This window comes from Carya illinoinensis, chromosome 8, assembly GCF_018687715.1.
Source record: "Carya illinoinensis cultivar Pawnee chromosome 8, C.illinoinensisPawnee_v1, whole genome shotgun sequence".
NCBI classification, from domain to species: domain Eukaryota; kingdom Viridiplantae; phylum Streptophyta; class Magnoliopsida; order Fagales; family Juglandaceae; genus Carya; species Carya illinoinensis.
The window spans coordinates 2,135,376-2,161,553 of record NC_056759.1 but is presented as its reverse complement, the minus strand read 5'-3'; the positions used below and the strand labels follow the sequence as shown (position 1 = coordinate 2,161,553).

Here is a 26,178-nt window from a genome sequence, read left to right as displayed (position 1 = left end):
ATGGTAGGAGTGGACGGCACATGAAGTTAAAGTCATGACATGGTACGAAAATGTCATTTGTCGGTCCTCAACAAAATCATCCCATGGATTTTGTTTCATAGTATTTATCAAATATTCAATATTAATAATGAATACTTTGTCATCGATTTTATATATTGACTTGTCTAGAGGTAAAATGGCATGGCTTTAAATATTTTCGAATCATTAATTTGGTCAAGAGGCACCTCACGGAAGCCACTCTCTAAAGCAAAGCAAAGCGACAACTCTTTGATTTAATCTCTTTTATAAAAATAATTTTTTAAAAACTTTATTAGTAAGTCTTATGGTAACGTGACAAAATCTAATTTACAATAAAAATATAAAAATCTGATTTCTTTTTAATCAAATTCTGTCGTACAAATTACATAATATAACTATTTTTTCTAGCCTCTTAAAAAAAAATGAACCCTATTACATCTATAGAGAAAAGTCACTGAAGGTGGCTACTGGCTACCGATCACGCTTTTTATTTTAATATTTATTTTATATTTTTAAAAATATTTTTTAATCACTAAATAAATAAATAAAAGAAATCAATGACCATCATCGGGTGGCTTTTCTACTGGGATAGGCATTATCCCAAAAACAAAAGCAATCTCATTAATTATATATATTATAACAGTTGATTGTTTTGTCTAAAATTACAACTTTTACTTTAAAAATTTTGTACGAGTAGAAACTTTGGATACATAATACCTATATAATATTATATATATACACACAATTACGGACGGGCAAGCTTTATTTATTCTCCTCAATCATTTAATTTTCAATATTTTTCCTGTTATCTTCGACTTTTCTTTAACACTTGATGGTTTTTCATGTACTTTCCCTGAACTCACTCCTTTTGGCATTTTCTTTCACACTTTGATTGTCGTGGCTGTACGGCCACCCTTTTCCTTATCAAGGTCTGGAAATCCTTAGATGTAATTTGCAATCATTTTGGCACTTTCTTTTTTATAATATGCATAAAACAATTTATGTTATAAAAAATATAAGGAGTATGTTTAATTATAGTTCGGTCAGCTAAAAAATAACTATATACATAACTATAACTAGTTTCAATAATGATCAATATACGCATACTCCTTTTCAACTGCACGGGACATTGGAATCGATCCGATTTGAATTCGTAATCCATCATATATAAAGTCAAAGATTTTATCGGAATTAAGATCATTTAAATCAGATGGTATAAAGTATAGTCTTTAAATTAAAGAATCGGGTTCAAACTAGCAAGCAATATTAGAGAAATATAAAATACGATCGACCTAGCTAGCTAGAATATGCAACGAGTCTTTAATTCGGCAGTGATCTCAATGCATGCAGAAAATCTCAAATCAGTTGTGCTCTAGCTTTAAAAAAGCTTTCATGTCCATTTTAAAAACCAAAAGAATAAAAGGCAAAGCAAAACCAACCAGGGAAGTAATGGCAAACTTTTGTACAAGACCGACTACTTAAAGGCTCAAAAAGAAAGTGCATGCATTCGAGAGGGTCTGCTTTTTGCTGTTTCCCAAAAGCAAATGCCTTTACGAAGGTGGCTAGCTTATGCAGCAAGGAATTGCGTGGGATCGGGGGTGTCCAGGCCACAGGCAGAAAGTGTAGTCATAGAGTGATTTGAACTCATATCCTTTCTTTTGAAAGGATATCCTCTAACTACAATCAATACATCTTTTTCAGGTATAGGCACAGGGTAGATGGATATATGGTAAAATTAACACTTTAATTTAAATATTTTAATTTTTCATAATTACTTTCAAAACAGTAAAAGAAATTATTTGTGTTATGATATCTTTAATATATATATAAGACAGCGATTAATGTTTTTTATTTTTATTTTTTTTTTATGAAAGCGATTAATGTTATTAGTTGATTTGGGAAAGCACCAACCCGCTCACCTCTAAATAAAGTCGATGCAGGTGTAAAAGTTTTTGTACAAAAGTATTGAACTCTCTCACTTTCTAAAAGCATTCAGCTTTGCATATTTTTATTTTATTTTATTTTATTTTCACACAACTTTATTACTAAAGGATATTGCATACAATATAATACCTAACTTTCTATGGTGAATTACCAGAGGTCACCCGATACAGCTGCCACCATCAAAAGAGTATACGATTCTATTAATAAACGATAAAACATCGATCATGTATAGGTAATAATATATATAATGATTACAAAAATTTAGTATATATATAGACCATACTTATTATTAACATTGTGTTTCACACGCTTTTGAGTCAGTCTCAGCAATTCGGATCTTCAATCTTGAGTTTGTGAACACAAAAAAAAACACTGCGAGATGGTGGTCGGGAAGCCTTCGATGCCAAAGTTAGTATAAAATTTAATGCAAACAAATAGAGAGTTCCTAGTACTTGAGAATTGCCTTTTTATATCTAATTTATGGGGTCGGCTACCTATGCTCTATGTCAGGAGATGTGTCCCCTTAACAGTTCATTCAGTCCAGTTCTTTTAATGCAACATAGCTTTTTCCCGCACGTTTGATATCATAGGCCGACTTCTATTCCAGGGCCTGGGTCCTTTGATGGGCAGATGGATTACCAAGCTGGCCTATGCCACCTTCGTATTTGGACCTATGTACTAGGCCTTTAGTCCAAGAGAAAAATCTTCTTATACTGATGATTCACCAATTATATGAATTGCATTGTAAAGACATTTTGCAATACAATTTATAGTGATTTTAACAATTTTCTTAATCATATAAGAGAAGCAAGCTAATCCATCCGATGGTTATGTTGTGGCGCATGAACAACGCTTCATGACCTTTTTATTTTTTATTTTTTTGCATAATATGATCAATATATATAAAATAATGTTAGGTACAGCTCTTAAATAAACAAATTTTATGTAAATACTTTAGAAAAAAGTGGGCCTCACAGAAAAAAATATATATTTTTTACATTTTTTTTAAATAGAGTCTTTTTTTTCTTTTTTCTTTTTTTATAAAACTTATACATAATTTATCCATTTGAGATTTGTATTTATCATAGGTTCGTATTTCTTTTCGAAATCCAGAGAAGTTCGGCCCATTCACTTTATAAATTGCCCAGTACCAACCGAAGCCGGAATAAGCCTCAATCTTTCCTGACGAGAAAAGCCAATTACTAATTCTTAGCCATCTCACTTAATCCGATATTAGCCAACAGCAGCATGTTTCACAACGTCCAATTCTGGTCCAGGCAACATGCATTTCGATCTCGTCCTAAACGATGATGATCTGCTAGACTGCAGTCGAGTCCCGTCCCAAAGCTATACCCTAACCAGACAAAATGCATTCTATTTAATTCAGGACTTGGGCCTTTAATTTGTTGTAGACCCATCAACGAACTCGACAACTAACGAACGGCAAACCGATCTGACCAGAAGAAAAAACAAAGGATCGCAAACTACTACTGTTGCCTGCTGCACGTAAACATATATATGCCCACCAAGTTGGCATTAAAGGAAGAAAGTGATCGTACGTGTTCTGAAGTATCAAAACTACCGCTGCGTCACGCATAATTGGATCGTCTCAAACGTTAAGGAATCGGCCTATAATATTGATTAGGTGTACGGATATATACATGACTGCTTCATTATGGTTATCAGTACCTGTTGGCCAATGTTAATTGGTTAGGGTTCCGTCCACTGCATGGTGACTTCAAACTATATATGATCATGTGTGCATGTTTGGTACTGATGATCATCAAATTAAGTTATATCGGGCATGCATGCAGTGTATTAAACCTCACAATTGGCATCAAGAGTTGCCATGCTGCATGCACATATATCTAAATTCATCAAGCTAGAATTGCCTACGACGGGAGTTGGAAGCGGATGAAGGATCCTGAAGTTAGGCTCTTAGTGAATTATGACGTTGCAGGCCGGGCCATCATATGTTTTCTTTTTCTTTTTTTAAATAAAAGTGATTATCTAATTGTATATATAATAAATAAGAAAGAATTATTTATTACGATAAATAATGTTAGGTACAAGTCTTAAATATATAAATTTTATTCAAGTTTTTTGTAAAATGTGGACCATATCCATCAAGAAAAAATGAAATTTTCACACTTTTTCCTGGTAGGATCTACTTTTTTAATTATAAAGGATTTGCGCGAAGTTTGTGTATTTAAAGAAGCTTGTATATATAATTTTTCTACTGAGATTATAAGTTTGGTCCAACATATATTTTTTCGCTTGATCACTGGCTACTTTTTCACGATCACGACGTATTTTTAGTGCACGGCCAAAAAAATTTATGATTCTATTGTGGTGACGTGTTTTCTAAACTAACCTTTATTGCATAGCAAATCAAAGTATTTTTTGTACGTAAATTAAAGCAATTATCTCTTCAGAAATTGAAGGGCCATGCACTAAATTAATGATCTATATAATGATCTAGTGGCAAAAATTAGCTATCACGCACTAAACTACAATACTAATTAGTGCATGTTTGGGATTGTTGTAGGAAATATGATAAATAATAGTTGCAGTCGTAAGTATTTAAGTGCCGTGTAATTATTTAAAAAAAATGAATAAATACAAGCCAGACTTATATGAAAAAATTAATTTTTTAATAGTGAACCATATTTTTTTCTAAAGTGACTGTACTACGCTTGTGCACTTCATGATTGTGTGTAGCATTACTCGAAAAATATAACTTATAATTTTAGGAAGTATAACTTATAACTTAAATAATAAATTCTACTATTAAAAAGTTATTTACTATTTGATAATTATATGTTTAAAGAACTTTCAAATATATTATGTTTATTTATAAACAAATAAAAAAAAGTTTTTTAATGTAGAAATTATGATTATTTGAATTATTAAGGATATTTTTAAAAATTATGATCAAATCTTTGAAAATTTGAAAGTTTAATTATCTGAAAATTATATGGGTATTTTCGTCCATTAACAATTTTTTTTAAAACTCGAATGACGTTTCACATTATTTGGAAAAACACGTTTGAGAAAATTTGAGAGAAAATATCATATTCTCAAATGTCATATTTTTTAGCTTATTTGAAATTAAAAATATTATAATATGTAACATCCAAACAACTTAATTTTTTTATTAAAGAGTTTTTACGACTATTTAAATATAAGAACGAGAGAGGAAAACTAAAAGCAAGATAAAAAAGCATATCTCTGCAGGGAAAGGTTGTCCTCAGGCAGGGAAAATCATGGACATACACGTCAATTGATAACAACCATGATATCTTCTCTCATTTTATCAAACAGAGTCATCGTTCTCATATTTTTGTTTGCCACTTTCAAACACAAAGTCGAGGTTGTAAAGCACTGGCACCATGGTTAGATAACACAAGAAGACTAGTACAGGACCAAATACCCAAAGCAGGAGAGGGAGTCCTATATAGAAGAGCCTGTTTCCCACGCTGTTGAGCAGGAAGCCCTTCTCCAAGAGTTCGGACACGTACTCTGGGGTCACTATGGAGGTGGGGCCCTGTGGAGTGTTGATGAGAATGTTCACTTGGTTTATGAACCTAATGGAGAGAGAGTGGCAGAAAAATGAGAAGAGAAAAACTGTTAGGAGTGTCACATATTTCAAAGCCACCATGAATTCTCCATGGGCCCCATAAACAGTGTCGTTGAGCGGTTTCTTCACGCTGTATGTGCTGCTTATCACGGCTGCCAGGCCACAGCAGAGGAGTATTGACGTTGTGGCCATTAGGGTTGATCCCATGATTGTGTTCCTGAGCGATTGCACTGCCAGGATGTTCTTCTTGTCATTGTCCTGTGTAAAAATTTAACTGTTGAATCAGAATGACAGAAATTTTGTCACTGTATGAGGTTGTATTTTTCCATAATCTATTTTAATTAATATAGATGTCACAGCGGTTGGAAGTTTACAATCTATTGCATCGTAAGAAAAAAGTATTATTCATGATCAAATATATGGGAAAATGAGTCATGATCGATTACACCACAAGAAAAAAATGGTAGCCACCTTTTGATCACCTAATGACGGGCCTGCATATTCCCCTCCTACATCATGTTATTGCTCGCCATGATTGCAAAATCCCATTAACTTTTCAAAGCACCAGTTTGTGGGGATGGTTCATGGTATATTTAGATCATCACTAAAAATGCGAGGACACTGACCAATTTGATCTGAGGGGTGATCATGTTGTCTTTTTTACATTGCATTCTTCCTTCCATACTCCAACACTCTTAGATATAACTGTTCAAAAGATCACCCTAAAGATCAGAATATTAATTGCTGCTTCCCTATTTGCTTATCTGCACCCCTAACTTTATAACAAATTAGATGTTTCACGATCGAGTTCTAATTAGGGAAAAGGTATACAACACAAGTACATGCATATGGGATAGGCTTTAAGAGGCTAATGAATTAATTAGAGCATGATAATCCGTCCACTACTGTACTATACCCACAAAGATCGAGTCTTTGATCATCATCTCTCATCGGTGTTTAATTGCAACAAGTTAACAAAAACTAAAATAACTATATATATATATATACCTTCATAATGGCGGAAACCCAAAAACGCCGTCCGGCGGCATTTGTTCCGATGATGGTTGTGAGTGGTTGTTTGCGAACCTTATGCCATAACCAGGCATGATAAGCAAGGGTTAAAAAAAACCCTAGCGGTATCAGTACCACATCCAGATAACAATTTCTCCATTCCATTTCTCTTTGTTTTTTCTATCTTCGGCCTTCCAATACTACTATCACGATTTCGTCTTCTTTGCATCTCGTCATCTATAAATACGTGTTCAAAAACTTTGTATGTGGACATGTTTTAATGCGTGATTCAATTGGCAAGCAAAGTAGCGAAAATTGTTGGTGAACCCCTACTTTATCACTAAATTACGGTCATGACCTCATTACGTGTAACTTTTGGTCTTGTCCCCTCTGCCATCTTTTCTGTTTCGCTTTTCTTTCCTCTCTATATATTATTTCCTTTTCCTGTGCTATTTAGGGACGTTATGGCAGAAAAATGAACTTGTTTTCTTTTTCCTTCTCATCACAAAGCTAGCGTCTGAAACTCTAGCTGAATGACGTACAGATTATTGGCCACATGTAATCTTCATGCAATCGTGTTTAATTCATAACTATCAGATCATAGCTACATACGAAATTCTGAAAGATCAGTTGTAAATTTACTACAATAAGTGTCCTGTCGGAAAACACATAGTTTCTATGCTGCTATTACTTTTCCTTGAAAATATCGGATGAGATTTCGTAAAAGAAAATCATGACATGAAGTATATTTTTACAATTCCATTGATAACTTCGCCATTATTAACATGAGTGGTACATGTTGGAAAGGATATATGAAAATTTAAGATAAGAAGTGCCCACGGTGGAAATGGAGAACAAGCTGATACAACAGACACTGTTATATATATATATAACTACGATTGTTTGGAAGTTATATATATATATATATATATATATATATAATTGACAGTCAGACTCAAACTTATTATTCCACAAAAAGCATCGGCATGCAGGCAATCAATTAATCCTCGAGCTTTAATTAAGACAAAGCCCTTAATTCTTTCTTTCTGGGTTTTATATTTTTCATGATCTGCCACTTCAGAGCCATGATCTGCAAAAAAAAATAAAAATCAATCAAGAAAGTAAATTACATAGATAGATTGATAGGATGATACGTTGATGATCAAGTGTGCGCATGCGGCTAGATTTTTATAGGAGCGTCGGAAACGCATGTAAGCAAGGGGCATTGTGGTTATTGAATAAGAATGGAGGGGTATATGCATAGGGTGGAAGATGATATAGGAGAGTGACAAGGCGCATGCAATTAGGAAAAAGAAAAGAAAATAATAAGAGCAAGATCAGAGGTGGCCACTGGATCAGCTAGCTAGCACGCCTTCTTCATGACTCATGCCACTAACTTTGCGCGGTTACACGGAGCCGTTTCGTTACCGACTTTCTTCCCCGGCCCTCCCTTCATCAATTTTTTGGACATAGTTTCTCCCCCTTTTCAATTTTAATGCAACTGATCTTCTTTTTAATCAAAATATTTTTGAAAATTCTTACTGGAAAGATTCAAGTAAAAGAAATAAGAACTTCTACCTTATCTATAAAAAATCCTGTCAAATGTAATTAAGAACTTGCTTTCGGAAAGCCAAAAGACATGGTAACGAATAAAGTAAATATATTAATATCTGTTAATTCAACTTGAATAGTCTCTTCTTTTTCCTTTTAGGTCATAGTGAGTAGTCAAAAATGGTACGTAGTGGGATATGCGCAGTTGTTTGAGATAATGAAAAAAAATTCAAAAGGGCAAGCAATAACCCAGAAAAAAGCTCCTTATCATGCGTTTGAAAGAGGAAAACTTTTGAATTGCCTTTCGTAGTATTCAAATTATCCGATGCAGACAAAAACGTACAGAATTGCCCAATCAATAATAGCGTCTGTAATTGGGTGCCTGAGGAAGTGGAGTGGCCAACACAACCTATTGCTATTGGAATCATGGTTATGATTTCCACATAAGTACTCCATTTTCGTATGCTGCAACGACGACCAAAAACACGACATTATAGATCATAAACCATAATAGCTAGTTGTGTCCAGTGCTGTACAGTGCTCGTACAGACTGGCCAATTATATTTAACGAGGTAGAAAAGTAGAATTTTTTATTTTTTATTTTTAAGAAGAAGAGGGTACTCAATTTTATTGATAGATATTAATCCTTATTTATGATGGAGTAAAACCATGATTACATCTTGAAACTTGGGCGTCATACATATTAAAAAAAAACCAAACCCAGGCATCCAATTAACTAACTAGAAAAAAACTAAAACAGTACTATACAATACGTCACAAAACAGCAAAAATACCAAAAACAACAATGATAAAAAGATAAACCAAAATAAAATAAAAGGCAGGAAAAATAAACTTGTAACCAAACGGCCTGTTATTTATGACGAAAAATGTGTAAACCAGCTTTATCCATACGAACACTTCACAGAAAAGTAGTACTAATTATCCCACTTAATTATAATTCTTAGTGATCTCAATATATATATATATATAATTTGATGGAAGCATGAACAGATAGCCACACACTAGCCATCAATGTTTTTAACTTTTTTTCATTGCTTTAATTTGCGCGACAAAAGACCCACTAATATTGGGTGCAATGTGATGCGCCAACGTGACCCGACATCAATCTTAATTTGAGAACGACCATTGTGATGATCCGATTCATGACAACGAGAGAGAAGTAGCCACTCATCGTGATAAGAATATGCTACTTCAAGATACTTTATCCACATTTGAGTTCTGATCACTATACGTTATATATATATATATATACTGTTGATTCATGATACTATTTCCCTAGGATGTTTTGTTTTTGTTTCTGTTTTTTTATTATTTATTCAAAAGTTGCGTAGTAAAAGCTAGCAAGCTGAAAATTACTGGACACTTGTATATATTGACATATTAATGTTAGCCGCGTCATTTATATACATTATATGCATGCATGATATAATATATATGTTGAAGAGTTAATATTCTATTCTCAAATTAGTCTGTAAAGTACATGATATCCACGTCACTTAAATAGATTTGTAAAATTGATATTTTAAAATTTATCTTTTAAATTAAATTATATCAAGTAAGCAGTACGATGCAAACTATTAATATTAAAATTATTAATATTTTAATAATTTATACGTGATTTCAACCATAATCTCCATATATATATATTAATTAGAGCGATCGATGTAAATTATGTCACGTAAGCAAGCAGTATATATGATCGATGTAGAGGTCTTAGATCGAATAGCAATATTCTATATTAAAAACCTATATCGTATTTCTACTCATAAGTGGGAGAAAAAGAGAAGCGGCTACGCACCTAATTCTTCGACCATATAATTTATAAATAGCAATTTGTACGTGATTTCAACCATAATCTCCATATATATATATATATATTAGAGCAATCGATGTAAATTATATCACGTAAGCAAGCAGTATATATGATCGATGTAGAGGTCTTAGATCGAATAGCAATATTCTATATTAAAAACCTATAGCCTATTTGATCTACTCATAAGTGGGAGAAAAAGAGAAGCGGCTACGCACCTAATTCTTCGATGAATACAACGTACGGACGGAATTATATATGGACTCAAGTTACAAATAATATCCTAGTATCAAAGCACTCCAAACGTACCTAAGTACCGGATAAAGCTAGCTAGCCTAATTAAAGAGAAAGGGACCAAAGGGCAGTAATCAAGCCGGCCAAGTACTACTACTCAGTACTCATGATGTATCCTGACGTACGTAGAATTCGTTTCCTCAACAATTGAAATTGCCTAATTTGCAATTAAGGTCCCACGTTGCACTTGTGTAAGAAGAAAACAGCTAGCTGCTCGATCTGCAGTCTGCCATCATGCATGACTCACGTTACAATCAACCTTATTGGATGGGTAAATTGTTTTACAGAACATGCAAGCACTACTCACTTTATACGGGCCAGTTGCCACTTGGTCGGATATTGCTCAAAGCCAAGGCCAGGGTATTAATATTCATTGAGTTTTGCTATTTAAGTAAAATCGCGTCACTACAAGAATAAGGTCTTGTTCCAGCAATTTTATATTTGATGGAACAAAAATTGTTGCAAAAAATCTTTATTTGCAACAATTTTTATGTTGTTGTAAAATTTTTTACATCAAAATTCGAAATTGGTCTTTTGCAGTACTTTTTGGCTTTTTACGTCGACTATAAATTGCTGCAATATTCAAATTAATTTTTATGGCGATTTTTGAACTTCTTGCAACAAAAAAGTCGCTGCAACATCTCAAAAACAAAAAAAAAAACTTTTGCAACGGTTTTCAAATTAGTCAACAAAACCGTGCGGTTTAATTTATACCCACTGTTTTTCACTTCCCCCCCTACAGATCTTCACGCCTCCGATCTTCACATCTTCAGTACGTTCTCCGGCCCCCTTATGGTCTACAAATCTTCCGCCGTCGACCCACCGCGCTGGCAACCCAACCAAGCTCCAGCCCTCTCTCACCGTCTACAGACTGAAGACCAGGGGAGCCTCTGCTCCGGGATCGCGTAGATCTGACGACGAAGCTCACGGCTTCTACGGAAACGACCCCGTTATCGGCGGCTTCGTTCGGAATCACGATCCCGAAGATTTCCGTCTGCCCCTCACTCTCAGATCGGCGACGGACAGTCACTGAGTTCGGCCGCTCCTTTTGGTCAGCTTCTAAGGGGAAGGCAGAGGATCGAAGGGAGAGGCAGAGGATCGAACAAATTCTCTTCATCTCTCTCAGATCGGTTTCGTACGGAATCACTGAACTCGGCCACTTCGGCGTCGAACCAGTGACCTTCTTTGAGCAGTCTTGATGCGGGATGGAGGAGGACAAAAAGTGAATATTCTGGCCGGTGGAATGAAATAAAGGGGAAGACCAGTTCTTTTCCTCTCTCTCGGATCGGCGTTTTGGACGGAGTCACTGAGCTCGTTTTCAGTCGAGGATGCAATCGATAATTGCAACGGCATCTTTGGGGGACTGCGACGTTGTAAATCGACCCAAACAATTAAGTGTAGCGATTACAATCGGTTCTCCTAACGGCAGTTGCAACGGCTTTCCTCTGTTTTTCCCATCAGTAAAAAACGATGGAAAACATCTGTAAAGCCAACGATTCACGACATTAGCTGAGTTCCAGCAGTTGCAACGATTATATGGCGTCCAACATGCGACGAAGCCACGATTGTTGGTACAGTCCATCAGCTGCGAAATATAGGGTGATTTCCGAAGGATTCAAGAGCTGCAACAGGGCGTATCCTTTGTAGTGCGTATTAATTTACATATCAATACTAATTATTTTATATTTAAAATTTAAATTAATATTTTTTTAATAAAATCGATTTTTTAACAAATCACATTAAATTAATATATATATTAATACGTAGTTATACTTATAACTAAATTTTTCCATATTTATAAGCTCTAATTGTTTGAGATGGGAAGGTTTAATAGTCCGCCGAACCAGCGCGCAACGACGATATTAATGGAGTGCATGCGTGTACGTTGCTTACGATACTGTCTTAACTTACTTCTCCAGTTGTTCAATTAGTAGTTAAGACAGCTGAGATCTCTATTTCTTTGTCTATCTTGGGGAGGACGTACGTATACGGAAATATCAACTACTTTTGGGAATTTAAGACTACGTTCCATTGTTTAATTCATTTTTAATGATAATTAATTTGGAATTTCTACCAACCACTCGCTGATGATCTGTTACGTTGTAGAATCAAAATGGAATAAAGCAACAAGCAGCTGCAACCCTACCTATATATATATATGATCATATATTTAAATTTAATCGAATCTATATATAATCCATAACCATAACCACCAATATTACACATTATTTGTGCACGTACAAGTAATTCTTCTCAGAGAACGTACTACTCGGCCTGGATAATTCATTACATAATTTAATTTATAATTAAATGTAATACTTATTATATACAGGTAGGCTAGCTCGACCGGCCTAGCCAATACATAGCCATTGAGTAATAGAAAGAAACCCGGCCCAGACTCAATTACTTGGCTCAAAGCTTAACGTCTCATGCATTCCTAGTGTCTATCCTTTGAATATTACTTACGTAAGAGAAATTCTAGATGAAAATTTTACGCTATGAATATTCATTTAATCAATATATAATTTATTATTTTTATTATTTTATCTTAATATTTAAATATATGTGAGCTTAAATATAAAGATAAAAATAATTAATCACATATTAATTAGATAAATCATATATAATAAAACTTCTTTATATAAAGAAACATTGGATTCGGCAGATCGACTGGTCTCCAGATGGTCCAAAGTATTAATTGTTTCAGTTCGGTCTATACATGATCTTCTCTGAACTACCGATCAACTCATTGGATTTGAAGTGGTACTAGCACCTACTATTCGGTTTCCATTTTGGTATGTAAGTGATTTCAACCATAATCTCTGTATAAATATATATAGAATTTTGATAAAAACAAGTAAAGTCTCATCTTTATTTACGTATTAATATTAATTTTTTTATATTAAAAATTTAAATTAATATTATTTTTAATAAAATTTATTTTTAAATCAATTATATTAAATTAATATATTTATTCATACATAATTATATTTATAACTAAATATATATATATATTTGAGTTGTCGATGTAAAGAAAAATAAATAAATAAAAGTAGTAATAGTACCCTCATCATCATGATCAGAATCGAGCCGCAATCCAAATGCCTGCAAACAAGTAGTACTGATACTTCTGTCCAACTAAGCACGCACGATGCTTTTTAGCTAGTGCAGCTACGAAAATAACCCAATTGGTACTGCACCCTGAATTCAAACCATCGCTCTGCCGTGCACTACGCATGGTCTATTTATTTCGTTCCCCTTTTTTTCCGGGTATTTTCATCCTGGCATGCCCCAGGGGAAAAGACGAATGAACCTAGAAAAAATTAAAACGAGTGAAATATATCTTATTTACAAGTGATCATAACTTGAATATGTTGGCGGCCTTTTGAGTAATGGGATACCATTAAACTCGGTCACCGAAATTTACATACTTTTATATGATACATGTTATCGTAAAATTATTTTTATTATAAAATAAATTTAATTTATCATGTAATATTATGTTAGTTAATTTGTCATAAAATCTATTTGTGAATATATAGTATTGTAAAAAATTTGGACCTCTCAAATTATTCACCCGTTAGGATCTCTATTATTTATAGGAATATCAAAAAAAATAAAGAAATAATAACAACACAAGATTTTACGTAAAAAAACTTCTAAAATAAGAGAAAAATTATCAGACCCAAATAAGAAAAGTCACTATGTAAAAAATTATTACAATCGTATAATTTCTCTCATTACCTCAAATACAATCACAAAAGCATCCCCACTAGCAAAGCTTTACATTCACACATCTTTCCATTTTATAAAAAATAAACAATAGAAAAATTTAACTAGAGTCAAAAGATACTAACTAAGTATTTGACTGGTACAAAAAAAGCTAAACCTCATTTTATAGGCATTGGGCCTTAGCTCTTCCATCATTCCCAACCCGAGTGTGACTAAAGCAAAGAAGCAAAAACCTAACAATACTTCATCTTATTAGTGAATAAATAATAAATAGTAGAATATATAGTTTCTAAAAATAAAAATCCTATATGCAATTATTTTTACATACTCTTTTACGCATTCTATTGATGTGATTAGTTGAGTATTAAAAAAATTGATACAATCAATTACATCAGTGAAATACATAAATAGTATGCAAAAATGATCGTATATAACATTATTCTTCTAAAAAAAGACTTCGGGAGTATGTAACTCTCAATTAAAAGACAATTTTGATTCCGTCCCCCCAAAAATCTTATATGCAATTATTTTTATATATTCTTTTACGCATTCTATTGATGTGATTAGTTGAGTATTAAAAAAATTGATACAATCAATTACATCAGTGAAATACACAGATAGTATGTAAGTTTATTCTTCTAAAAAAAGACTTCGAGAGTATGTAACTCTCAATTAAAAGACAACTTTGATTTCCCCCCCCCCCCCCCCCCCCCCCCCTCCCCAAAAAAAAAAATCAACAGCGAGGTCTATTTAACTGATATCAAACTCACCAAATTAAGGTGTGGCTTTCTTAATTCGATCCAATTCTAGACAGATGTAAATAGGGTAAGCTCTTCTAACTAGCTAATTGGCTCCAGTTTGGCTCATTTATATGCGTCCCGCGTAGGCATTGCACAACTAAATGATCAAGGAGAAATATTGGAAAATCCGTTAAATTACAAAGATAATGATAATCTAAATTAATTATCGTCGTTAATTACAGATATTAAGTACAAAGACGTGTCAATTAAATGAAAAATGGAGATAAATTATATAAGAGTAGGAATGCATGGGACACTTTTTTTTAGTAGTGGGTTTACATTCATGAGATCATGGTTGAAAAACAAATCAAAGTCAATTACATGGCCGACAGGAGTTAGTTGCAAATGAATGATTGAATCAACTTTAATTAGATTTAGATTTTAGAGGTGCCCATCTGACGGCTAGCTACCATATACGTCTGCAACCTCAACAATATTGTTGACAGCTATATACTCTATATATTTAGAAACTTATTAAGTTTGCATCCCTTTGATGGGGCTATCATTCCGCAGCTTATAAATATTATATATATATAATTATTAATGACGAGTCATTAAAAATAAATTGGTAGATTTTGATATAATATATTAAATATATTTTATAATAAAAATAATTTTATAATTTAATATAACACATCAATTTTTATTAATTTATAAATTTATTTTTATGAAATTTTTTTATAACTAAAAGAATTCTTTCTTTGTGTACTTGTCTATTGCAAAAAGAAAAAAAATGACTAACTTTTTCGGATAAAGATCATATTTTAGGTACGATAATGAGATGAGATAAGATGATTTTAAATAAAAGTTAAAAGTTAGATAAAATATTATTAAAATATTATATTTTAATATTATTATTTTAAATTTTAAAAAAGTTAAATTATTTATTATATTTTGAATAAAAATTTAAAAAAAATTATAAAACTTTGAGGATTTCACTTTTTAGGTTTACCGCTATCCCACTCTTGGTCGGATCCAAATTAAACCAGAAGTTATCTATACTTAAATTATGTGCAAACTTGAAATTAACTGGACTTTCTGATAAAATTAGAAACAGGCACTGGCTTCGCCAGGATTTATGGATCTTAAGAGATCTCGATTAAATTGTGTGAGCATCTAGCAGCTGCATGCAGCATGCTCATCATGACTTGCATGCATGTATATATGTCATGACTGGTTCAGTGTATTCGAACCAAAATATATAATAATTTCCAGCTTTTCCGGTTGGAGAAAAAACCTTCTGATAAGCCTCTTTAGGTTCTGCTTGATTACTGAGAATTCTCAGACGAGAATTTTAAATTTTAAAATTAAATATTAAAATATTATATTTTAATATTATTATTGTATTAGGATTTAAAAAAATTAAGAAAATATTAAATTATTTATTATATTTTATATAAAAATTTAAGAAAATTATAATAATGAAATGAGAATTTTATGTTTGAGATAAAAATTTCTTGTGCCAAATTCAACCCTAGTCTTAACAAATGCAAATCTAATCATAATGGCATTTGCTTCGCTTTCGGCGATTGAGACTTTTTTCCCACACCTTCCAACCAACTTTATGAAAAAAAACAAAAACAAGCTCGAGCCTGGGATCTCTCTCTCTCTCTCTCATTTTATTATGTATTTTTTTAATGTAATTAAATTTAATAAATGTTTGACGATGTGGTACGTCTCATAGAGGATTTATTAATCTCTAACCTCCCAATAATCACACAATGAACAGCCATGTTAGAACATTATTTTATGTCCTCCCTCAATCAATGGAATATAGTGCGGATCACGTTGTGCCCTGTAATTTAATAATAAAAATTTTATGTACAGTTACTTTTGTGCATTCCAATCATATAATTGATTATGTGTTAAAAAAATTAATCAAATTAATCATATCAGTAGAGTGTACAAAAAATACGTAAAAGTGACTATATATAATATTACTCATTTAATAATTTAAATATATTATTTGCGTGACGCGCCACTAGAGGATTTGCTCATCAACATGCAATGACCAAAAGCCACGTCGGAAACATCGGAAATATGCGGACTTTCTCCCACCGTCGTATACCACGTCATGATTTTTTTGTAAAATTTTTTCAAAAAAATAGATAAATTCGTAAAATTTATTTTTTAAATAGTTTTATATACATCAACAACTTAAATAAAAAATAATCATTACTTAAAATATACAACAACAACAGCAACTATATACGCGCATAATAAAGGTGGTGGAACTCTACATAAAATATAAACCAGTGCTACTATACGGTGCAGCGGTAACCGTTTGGCGTGTCGCATAGGTTAAATTTAATATTTTTTTAAAATATTTTTAAATATTTCTAAAAATATATATATTAAAAAAATTAAAAATACTAAACAGTGCACTTAAACGGTACAATCCGGTGGGCGGAGTAGTGTATTCCTAAAATAAATGGGAGGACACGTACCACATTGTCCAGCTCCGAGCCAATAGAGCTGAACTAAATATGAACCAGTGGGAGTCGGTGGTTTGAAGCATCATTACTTTATCCAAGTTTGATGTGCTCGGGTAAGTATCCTCATCCCATAAGTAAAAAAATCACAATTTTGCAGGGTACGCGCTTGGTTAGAAGGAAAACCAAGGAATCAATTTCCCGTGGGATCCCCTAGGAGTCTTCAATAACATGTTCCAAGACCACCAAGGCTGTTAAATCAGGGAACTAAAAATAAACAAACAAGACGGAATGGTACAATTGAATGGTACCGGGTCCCTTGACTGTTGGGGCGGTTTGCATTGGAAAATGACGAATTCATATACGGATCACGGATTTTGCATCAGAAAGTACTCAAGGATATATCTTAATTTTCTCTTCAGAATCTCGGTCCCAGTCATTAATGTTTTTAAATACACGAGCCCCCATATGGGTGAGACAGACAGAGAGTGATTTCTGCTTAACTGGTCAACCAGGATTAAACTGGAGAAGCTTTACTTTTTTTTTTTTTAACATCGATTCTGGTTACGGAAGTACCTTTTTTTTTTTTTTTTTTTTTTTTTAAATTGGAAATATTTTAAATAATTTAATCCCTCTTGGTTAGGAATTTCAAAGCCCCCTCCAACCTCTATAAATTGGGAGCATATCCAGCAGGGATAGACAGCTGCAAGCAACTCTACCGGGAGAAAAATTTCAATTATCTGCTTCAGATCGAAACAGATATCATTCATCTCCATGGATTCGAAGAAGTCTAACAAAATCAGAGAGATTGTTAGGCTTCGGCAGATCCTCAAGAAGTGGAGAAAGCTTGCCAACACGTCAAAAGACACGAGCAGCAGCAGCAGCAGCAAGAGCATGAAGTTTCTCAAAAGAACACTTTCTTTGTCAGATAACAGCTCTACACAGGAAGCCTCGGCCATTAATGGAGTCCCGAAAGGCTATCTCGCCGTTTGTGTTGGAGAAGAGCTAAAGAGATTTGTAATACCGACCGAGTGTTTGGGTCACCCTGCATTTCACGTGTTACTTAGAGAAGCAGAGGAGGAGTTTGGGTTTGAACAGACGGGTGTTTTGAGGATTCCTTGTGAAGTTCCTGTTTTCGAGAATATTTTGAAGATGGTGGAGGAAAAGAAGGACGTGCTCTACATGCAGGAATGTAGGTTTGGACAGCTTCCTCATTCTCCCCATCCGCAGAGTCCAATGTGCAGATGAGCTTTTGAAATTTTCAGTTTTCTTTTTTTGACGTCACCTTTTCATGTCTTTTCTTTAGAGGAGGGAGGCCACGTTTGAGAGTGAGAAAGGAGAAAAGAGAGAGATTTTAATAAGTTGTAACAGTAAGTTCTTAGCTATTTGAATATTATTAGTGAAGCATGGCAAAGACCAAGCATTGTGTAAACAATTTGAATGGTTTAATTTTGTTATTTTATTTTGATCTTTTGCCCAAAGAAAGGGAGCACAAGGGAAGAAGTTAAAAATTTGGTTTGAAAGGCGAAAAAAAAAAAAAAAAAACTTTTTCCATGGAAAAGAGTACCTGTGACTGCCTGTGAAGCGATATCAAAAGGGCCTGCTTTCCTTCAAGCTCAACTACTACTGTTGGAAACAGCTTCTACCAGGGACTACAAAGTTTGCACAAAATTGAAACAGAACATTATATAGAGAAATTATTAGTTAATTCAGTATATGGATACGTGAAACTCTGTTACTCTGGAAACTCTATTACTCTTGATCACGAAATGTCAAATTTTTGGATGGTGAAAATTTAGGTCATGAAAATGTTTCGTCCTTTAAAATTTTTAAATTTTATTTAATTTTTATCTCAATTTACCGTTCAAACACCACTGGCACATGACATATGAAATTCAATGAATGCAGGAAAAGACAACTAGCTAGATCCAGGAATCAGTACTATACGGATGAAGTAGTCCTACGGAATTGTCCTATTTTAGAGCTGATAATTGTACAAGGTACTTCCCTTAGATGCACTTTCATCGTAAGGAAACCACTTCTTTGAGCCTCCCAAGGCTAGACAAAAAAAATATTGTATTACATTTCAATCTGCAATAACAGTATCCTATGCGATTGGCTGTGGAAGCAAGTATCCAAATAACATATTTAATGGTGAATAACTATATTATATACCATGCACTACTACCCATTCGCACTCAGATCAAGCAAAGTTGAAACAGATGCTTACACAATAGCACATTCTCAGACATTTATTATGCAAAACTCACATGCATCTATTCAATTCAAACCCTCAGGAATTACAATCACGTGTTAACATGAATCATCAATCCTCCTAACTCCCAAAATAATAATAAGAATATAGTAGTTTTTTTCTTTCATCAAGTAAAAATAATTTTACCCATGTAATTGTGTGACGAAAAAAATAGAAATTGAAGTTAGAAAATAGAAATTGAAGTTAGAAAATCGCAACAAGATCAAAACTTTGTCCGAGTTTGCAAGTGGCATAATCCCAACTAGTCTCACTAGGCCTGGTTTGGTTACATAGACCAAACTATTTCATTTCATCTTATTTCATATCATAAAATCAATACGATTTTTTTAAATTTCCACACAAAATATAAGAAACAATTTCAAATTTTCAAATCTCAAAATAAAAATTATATTTTAACAATATTTTATTCAACTTTCAACTTTTATATCATTTCATCTGTGAAACCAAACGATAAACCTAATTTCATATGTTCTTCATAGTGAAACTCATGCATGTGTAATAAACCATGGCAATTGGGTTTCGAGAAAGAGGGAGTTTCCTAGCTGTTTATGTAACAGTCAGAAATATATGTAGGTGTGTATTAAAGTGGCAACTCTAAAGATATGTCTTATTGTTGAACTAAACTCAACAACCTACTTTTTTAACTTCTCATAGAAAAAATAAATTAATCTCAACCTACTTCATATATCTCAACCTACTTCATATATCTCAATCTAAAAAAGTTAAACCTATTTCAATGAGATGATCAAAATATTACTATTTACAACTCAACTTATCTCATTATTCAAACATAGCTTAATAATTACACATTTGTTATAAAATGGAGAGGACAATCATTATTTAATTATAAACATAATCTCAAGCAGATGATGCTATATCAGATAGTCAAATTAAGGGCCACTTTTTGAGATCCAAGAAAACAAACGCCACATGATATCTGAAATTTAATCCATATGTAAATAGTGCCAACATTAATTATCATCTAATGTGAACGGTCAGGTTTGGCGGTACGGTTGGGGTTCTAAAAAAGACTTGATATCCGGCGTAATAATGGAACAGTCAAGAGTATATGGATACGTGCCCTTGAACAGCACACAGTAAGAAATCAAAGAAAGGAGAAACGAGGGGCAAGATGCATATTTCTTTATACTGATCGCCACTAGAAGAACAGGGTATGTCTAACACGTCCATGTGAGTGTGATCAACTAAATCAACAAAGAAAAAGTGAAGTTAAAAAAATTCCCCAAAAGAATTCAAGAAAACTAAGGATGTTGGGACACGTGCAAGGAATAGAAAGAAATTGTAAAATTAGGCAAAAGAAGCCCATCATGGGGCTTAAAGATAGAACAAATATGAGAGAATGGATACAATTACGAACGTAAGTGTGCATCAATTGGACATCCAATTAAGACGGAAAAGAACATAAAACTGAAAATATTATAAGGGATAAAGTCGCAGTTTGGTTCATAAACATGGATTTCCATCCCCAATGCAAGATAGATACTCAATGGACAGACTCGATGGAGGGCAGCCATCAATATCGTGTAGAAATCTTGCTCAATGGGGCCAGTAGCATTGTTGCCGATACGAGACAGATATTGAAAAGGGAAAAGCAAGCACAAACAGTTTTTTATTCACTGTATTCACTGATATATTTATTGGACTGTTATTTTTGTTATTCACTCGTATGCAACTCTATATGGGTGAGTAATTTCAAAAGCTATTAACTTGTACGAACAAATAAATGGTAAGAAATCCATTGAAAAGTAGTAAAAGAATATCAACCACACGATTCTAAAAAGCTCTCTATAGCTAAAACAAACTAACACTAAACAGTCAATACACCGGCCCGTCTCAAAGGAGCTACTTTACCTCAGAGGAAGGGAGGGTAGAGGGCGTGGCCCTTCTGGACTCAGCCCATGCTGTTAAAAGGTATTTCCACAATTAAAATTAATGCTACAATCTGTATCAAGAATGACAACCATAACTTTTCAGTGGCAGTTAAGAAGCACATCAATAAAAAGAAACAAAGGCTTAAACTCAGCAAATCCTTTTCATTTGCTTTGCCAATTAGTGACAAAAATGAAAGCAAGAGATAACCTTCTTGAGTGGGAAGATCACAGAGAGGAAAAGATGAGAAACAGAAAGTAACTTGTTCAAACAATTAAACCCAACACCAACAGTTTCCTCTGAACCATAGGATCATCCTAGCAAACCAGAGGAGTTTAGAAGCTCAAGAGGATAGGTCTGCATCATCACTATAATTTGGAAAGGTAACACATTTGAAAACTTTGCATTTTGAGCACAAGCTGTATCCAATCTGCAGCCAAATTTCAAGCATAAAAATAAGGAAAAAGGTCCACCATTGCATTATCTCATCTTCATGCCAATGATACGTCATGTCTAGTACTAGGACTTGAAATATTTTGGAACTTCCATGTTTCAATGCATCATTCTCCACCATGCTAGAGTATAACTTTTCATCAAATCATAATAGTATTATGCATCAACTAGGTCATTCAAGTATTATTCATCAGCTGAGAGAGTACTAGTGGACTACTTACAGCTCTGCAAGATGGACATCGACGGTAGATCCGGTTTTTTTTAGATTTCACATTGGTTTTTTGCCCCTTGCAAAAATCACAAAGCAACCATCCTTTACCATTGCAAAGTTCACAGATGATTCCTGCATCAATCTTAAAACAACTGGACTAGAGTAAGAATTTCGAACCTTAAGTAAACACAAACTAAGATATTACTCATGTTGCAGCTTTTCTGTGGCATGTCAAATTTTCTGTAAAATAATGAAGGAAAAACATTGATCTTAATCAATGTTTAAATCAGTTCTTCTAAAATTCTTCTAGTCTCCGCAGAACTGTTCCACTTAAGGAGCATCCTAATTTAAGTAGAATCTTTATCTCCTGTTATTAACACATTTTTGTATCCATCTCGTGGGTCACCAAGCTTAGCCCAAATCTAAAGTTAAAAACTCCGAAGGCATCAAGCAGAAAGAAAGACAAGTTCACGTTTGTGAACACAACATTAATGATTTTTTATGATGAGGAATACCGGAGAACTTGTCGGTAATGATGACAGCACAATTCACGATAGCACCAAAATAATAAACATGAAAGCCACGCAAAGGCATGAAATCTAAACTTTATTAAAAAAAACCATCCCAAAATCTCTGCTCAATTAGCGGTGGAACAATTGGCAGCTAAATTGTAGTCGCTTCTAAAACAGTCAAAACGAACCTTTAGAAAGTAAAATGTAAGGCCTGGACTCAGAAGATAGCTTGACTAGAAGCATTTGGGCTTTTAAAGGAGCATTGAAAATTGAAATACCTAAAGACGTGCGGAGGTTGCAGTTAAAATACATGCGCCTGATTCCAAGCCCATGGCTAGAGGCTTGACGTCGATCAAGGAAGCCCATCTGCAGTCCTATGAGTTCCGTATATGTAATGAAAATTGAAAGTCGGTCTCTTATGCCTTTTTGGAATTCTACACGTCATTTTTTTTAAGCAAATGGCGATGATATAAATCGCTTGATAAGTTGCAAATGGGGATGATTTATATTAATAATATCAAAACTTACAAAGAGTGGGACCCGACAACCACCCCAACATAGAAATTAGAAACAAGTCACTTAGAGCCGGTGCCATGATCTTGGCTTGATGCCATGAGAGGAATTCCACAAGGTAAAAGAATTAAGAAGGATGACTTGGATAAAATTAAGCAACTGCTGGCAGAAGCTATTTGGTTAGAAAATAAAGACGAAAGGGAATAATCAATCAGATTACTTAAACAAAGGACTCATAGGCTGGATATAAAGTTTGATATCTAATCAACCTCATGTCCAGAAAATCAAGGACAAGAAGAACCTCTTAGTGAATGATTGGCATGGATATATATAACATAAGTGGAGAATGAAAAGTCTAAAAGCATGGAGTCACAGTTTCTCATCCGCATTTGCAATACAATATATTTCATCTAATCCAGTTTCGAAATTCGTCCACAAATCTCCAGTAACATAAATAATCACATCGAAAATAATTAGATAGTGCAGAATGCTCGGGCCCGTGCGACCTTGAAAGAGTGGGTGGTCAGTTAAACTTCCAATAAGGTCCATGCGCTAATTTCTTACTCAAGCACTAAATTGAGTATACCTGTGGTTGGACTGGCTGGAGTGGGGTGCAATGCGCTGGCTTCAATAAGAAACTCCTTGTCCTTGATGATGAAGATGGAAAAACCCCTAAAAAATTGAGCTTCGCGGGGGCCATACACATGATCGCCATTACAGCTCGTAAGCTCCCACTCACTCCTCACAAAACAGACCCTCACCGATTCCTCGCATCCATCTATCCGATAACGTTACGGTATAAATACCAATTGTGATACCAACCCCACATTTCCGGGAAAATAACAAGACTGCCACCCAAAATATATGCAGTCCAATCTTCCATTTATATCTAAATTGCCACTCGCCGAGGTGCAGTCTATAAATGAAGCTGATCGATGTTGCTCCGACGGAGATGAAGCAGGTAGTAACAACCTTCATCTTCCTCCACCTCTTTTTCTCCGTAAATGCTTTGCGTAGAATACCCGCTGACCCATGCGATCCCACGGCCCAGCGGGACCCACGGACGCTCCGGTCTGACCAGGTAACGGTCCTCATCAACGGCTACTCCGAGTCCCGTATCCCTCTCCTCTTGTCACTGGCTACCGCGTACGCGGGATCCCCTCTGGTATCCTCCGTGCTCGTTCTCTGGGGAAACCCCACCACCCCAGTCAAAACCATAGACCGATTGGCCCAAAATCTCTCGGTCTCCGCCCTCGGCGAGGCACCGATCTCCCTGGTCCGCCAACCATCGAGTAGCCTCAACGCTCGGTTCCTATCCCGGCCCTCCTCTATCTGGACCCAAGCCGTTCTGATCTGTGACGACGACGTGGAGGTCGACCACCGATCATTCGGTTTTGCGTTCAAAATCTGGGGATCAAATCGTGACCGTCTGATCGGATTCTTTGTAAGATCGCACGACCTAGATCTGTCGAGGAAGGAATGGATTTACACGGTACACCCGGACAAGTACTCCATCATGCTGACCAAGTTCATGATCTTGAAAACCGAGTATCTGTTCAAGTATACCTGTGGAGGTGGGGCGACAATGGTGGAGGCGAGGAGGATCGTGGATCGAATGCGCAACTGCGAGGACATCCTAATGAACTTTGTGGTGGCTGAAGAGACGAATGCAGGGCCCATACTGGTCGGGGCTGAGAAGGCGAGAGATTACGGGGATCCACGCAATGACGGCGGTGATGAACGCCGGGGATCGATGGAAGAGGGAGTGAAGGAGGTGGGGCTGAGTAGTAGGAGAGGAGCGCACAGGAAGAGGAGGGGAGAGTGCATAAGGGAGTTCCATAAGGTGATGGGAAGAGTGCCTCTGAGGTATGGCTACGGGAAGGTAGTTAATTCCGTTGGTGAACAGGGATTGTGCGAGAAGGGAGGGCAATTGGTGTTTTGCGATCAATGACAGTGAAAGTGCTCATGGATTAGAGATAGTTTTGGGACGATTAAGAACAATGAAAGAATTTCCAAGTACTCGAAGTTGAAGATCTTAATGTAGCGTCAAAGTATTCATGCCTTACCAGTGTGATATTCATTTTGGCTTACAAAAGGATTGCTTATTTTTGGGCAAATCTTATGGTCATTCAATTATAAAGTTCACGTGGTTATCCAAAAAAAAAAAAAACAAAAATTATAAAGTTAATTGTTCAGAATAAAATGAAATAAAGTTCGGGATAAATACACGAACAGCTTTCAGGCGTCTACTTTCCACACTATATTATAGTCCCAGATATTAGTAGATAATTTTTTCACCCAACTTTCTGTACATTGAAGAACATTCATAGTTGCAGCGCTTGAAGAGTTTTCAACTATATGTACATCACTTAATATCTTGTTCATTGATGATCCAAATGATTTCTAATTAGTTCATAACTAAAGGCTTAATGATTCTGGATAATGCTATAACCACATCAATATATCACTTTTATCTTATTATATAAAATGTGACATATTTATCATTAAATAATAAAAAAATATTCATTAAAAATTCATGATAATAATTATACCACATCTTGTGTAGTGAGATAAAAATGTGATATATAAAATTTTCATTTGAAACTGTAATTTATTTGTAACTAAATTTCTCATTGATCGGATATCTAGCTTGAAAAATAATAGTTGTAGTGGTAAGTGGACATGCATTGTGTTATCACTTATCACTTTCGAAAAATAAATAAATACAGGACTTGAATTAAAAAATTAATTAATTAATTTTTTAATAACTCTTTTTCAATGCGAGCGACTGATCGATGCTTGCAGCCCTGTAAGTAGCATTACCGATTCAGCTTAATCAAGTCGCGGCAAACAAAGGCTTGTTCCGGCAAGATACAATATAAAACACTGCAGTCCTAAGTCATCAGTGCCAAACCAAACATGATGTGGTGTGGCCCTGTATTGAAACATCAACGGGATGCTGTCACTCACATAATCAACACTACATGGGGAGGACAAACAACTTCAGCACACGGCAGTATCCGATGAGAAGATTATTTCCCATGGACGAAATGGATATCATCGCATTTATCAAAACACCTGGCAAAGGTTATAATTTTATCATACAGTTGGTAGGCTTTTCTAGTATTGAG

General features: G+C 34.5%; 3 protein-coding genes and 1 long non-coding RNA gene across 4 annotated transcripts; 2 read left to right on the top strand and 2 right to left on the bottom strand.

Annotated features, from left to right (window-relative positions):
- Window positions 1–5,245: 5,245 nt before the first annotated feature.
- Window positions 5,246–6,783, bottom strand: LOC122318089. Its single transcript, XM_043135223.1, has 2 exons — window positions 6,551–6,783; window positions 5,246–5,800 (listed from the first exon to the last, which is right to left on the bottom strand). The coding sequence occupies exons 1-2, from the start codon at window positions 6,716–6,718 to the stop codon at window positions 5,279–5,281; spliced, it is 690 nt and encodes a 229-aa protein (XP_042991157.1). The 5' UTR covers window positions 6,719–6,783; the 3' UTR covers window positions 5,246–5,278.
- A 10,678-nt stretch (window positions 6,784–17,461) lies between these two features.
- On the top strand, window positions 17,462–18,674 carry LOC122318194 (auxin-responsive protein SAUR72-like). Its single transcript, XM_043135391.1, has one exon. The coding sequence runs from the start codon at window positions 17,968–17,970 to the stop codon at window positions 18,439–18,441; it is 474 nt and encodes a 157-aa protein (XP_042991325.1). The 5' UTR covers window positions 17,462–17,967; the 3' UTR covers window positions 18,442–18,674.
- Window positions 18,675–22,075: 3,401 nt separating this feature from the next.
- On the bottom strand, window positions 22,076–23,774 carry LOC122318195. The gene is made up of 2 exons (XR_006244756.1): window positions 23,634–23,774; window positions 22,076–22,174 (listed from the first exon to the last, which is right to left on the bottom strand). It is a non-coding gene; the product is annotated as an uncharacterized LOC122318195 (long non-coding RNA).
- A 5-nt stretch (window positions 23,775–23,779) lies between these two features.
- Window positions 23,780–25,164, top strand: LOC122318193 (glycosyltransferase family protein 64 C3). Its single transcript, XM_043135390.1, has one exon. It carries the CDS (start codon window positions 23,970–23,972, stop codon window positions 24,996–24,998), a length of 1,029 nt encoding a protein of 342 aa, XP_042991324.1. The 5' UTR covers window positions 23,780–23,969; the 3' UTR covers window positions 24,999–25,164.
- Window positions 25,165–26,178: the final 1,014 nt, after the last annotated feature.

Excerpts from the sequence above, each read along its gene's own strand:
- LOC122318089 (XM_043135223.1), bottom strand. The coding sequence starts at position 6,718 with ATGGAATGGAGAAATTGTTATCTGGATGTGGTACTGATACCGCTAGGG. Across the intron at positions 5,801-6,550 it reads GGGTTTCCGCCATTATGAAG|GACAATGACAAGAAGAACAT; the intron begins GTATATATATAT and ends ATTTTTACACAG.
- LOC122318194 (XM_043135391.1), top strand. The coding sequence starts at position 17,968 with ATGGATTCGAAGAAGTCTAACAAAATCAGAGAGATTGTTAGGCTTCGG.
- LOC122318193 (XM_043135390.1), top strand. The coding sequence starts at position 23,970 with ATGAAGCTGATCGATGTTGCTCCGACGGAGATGAAGCAGGTAGTAACA.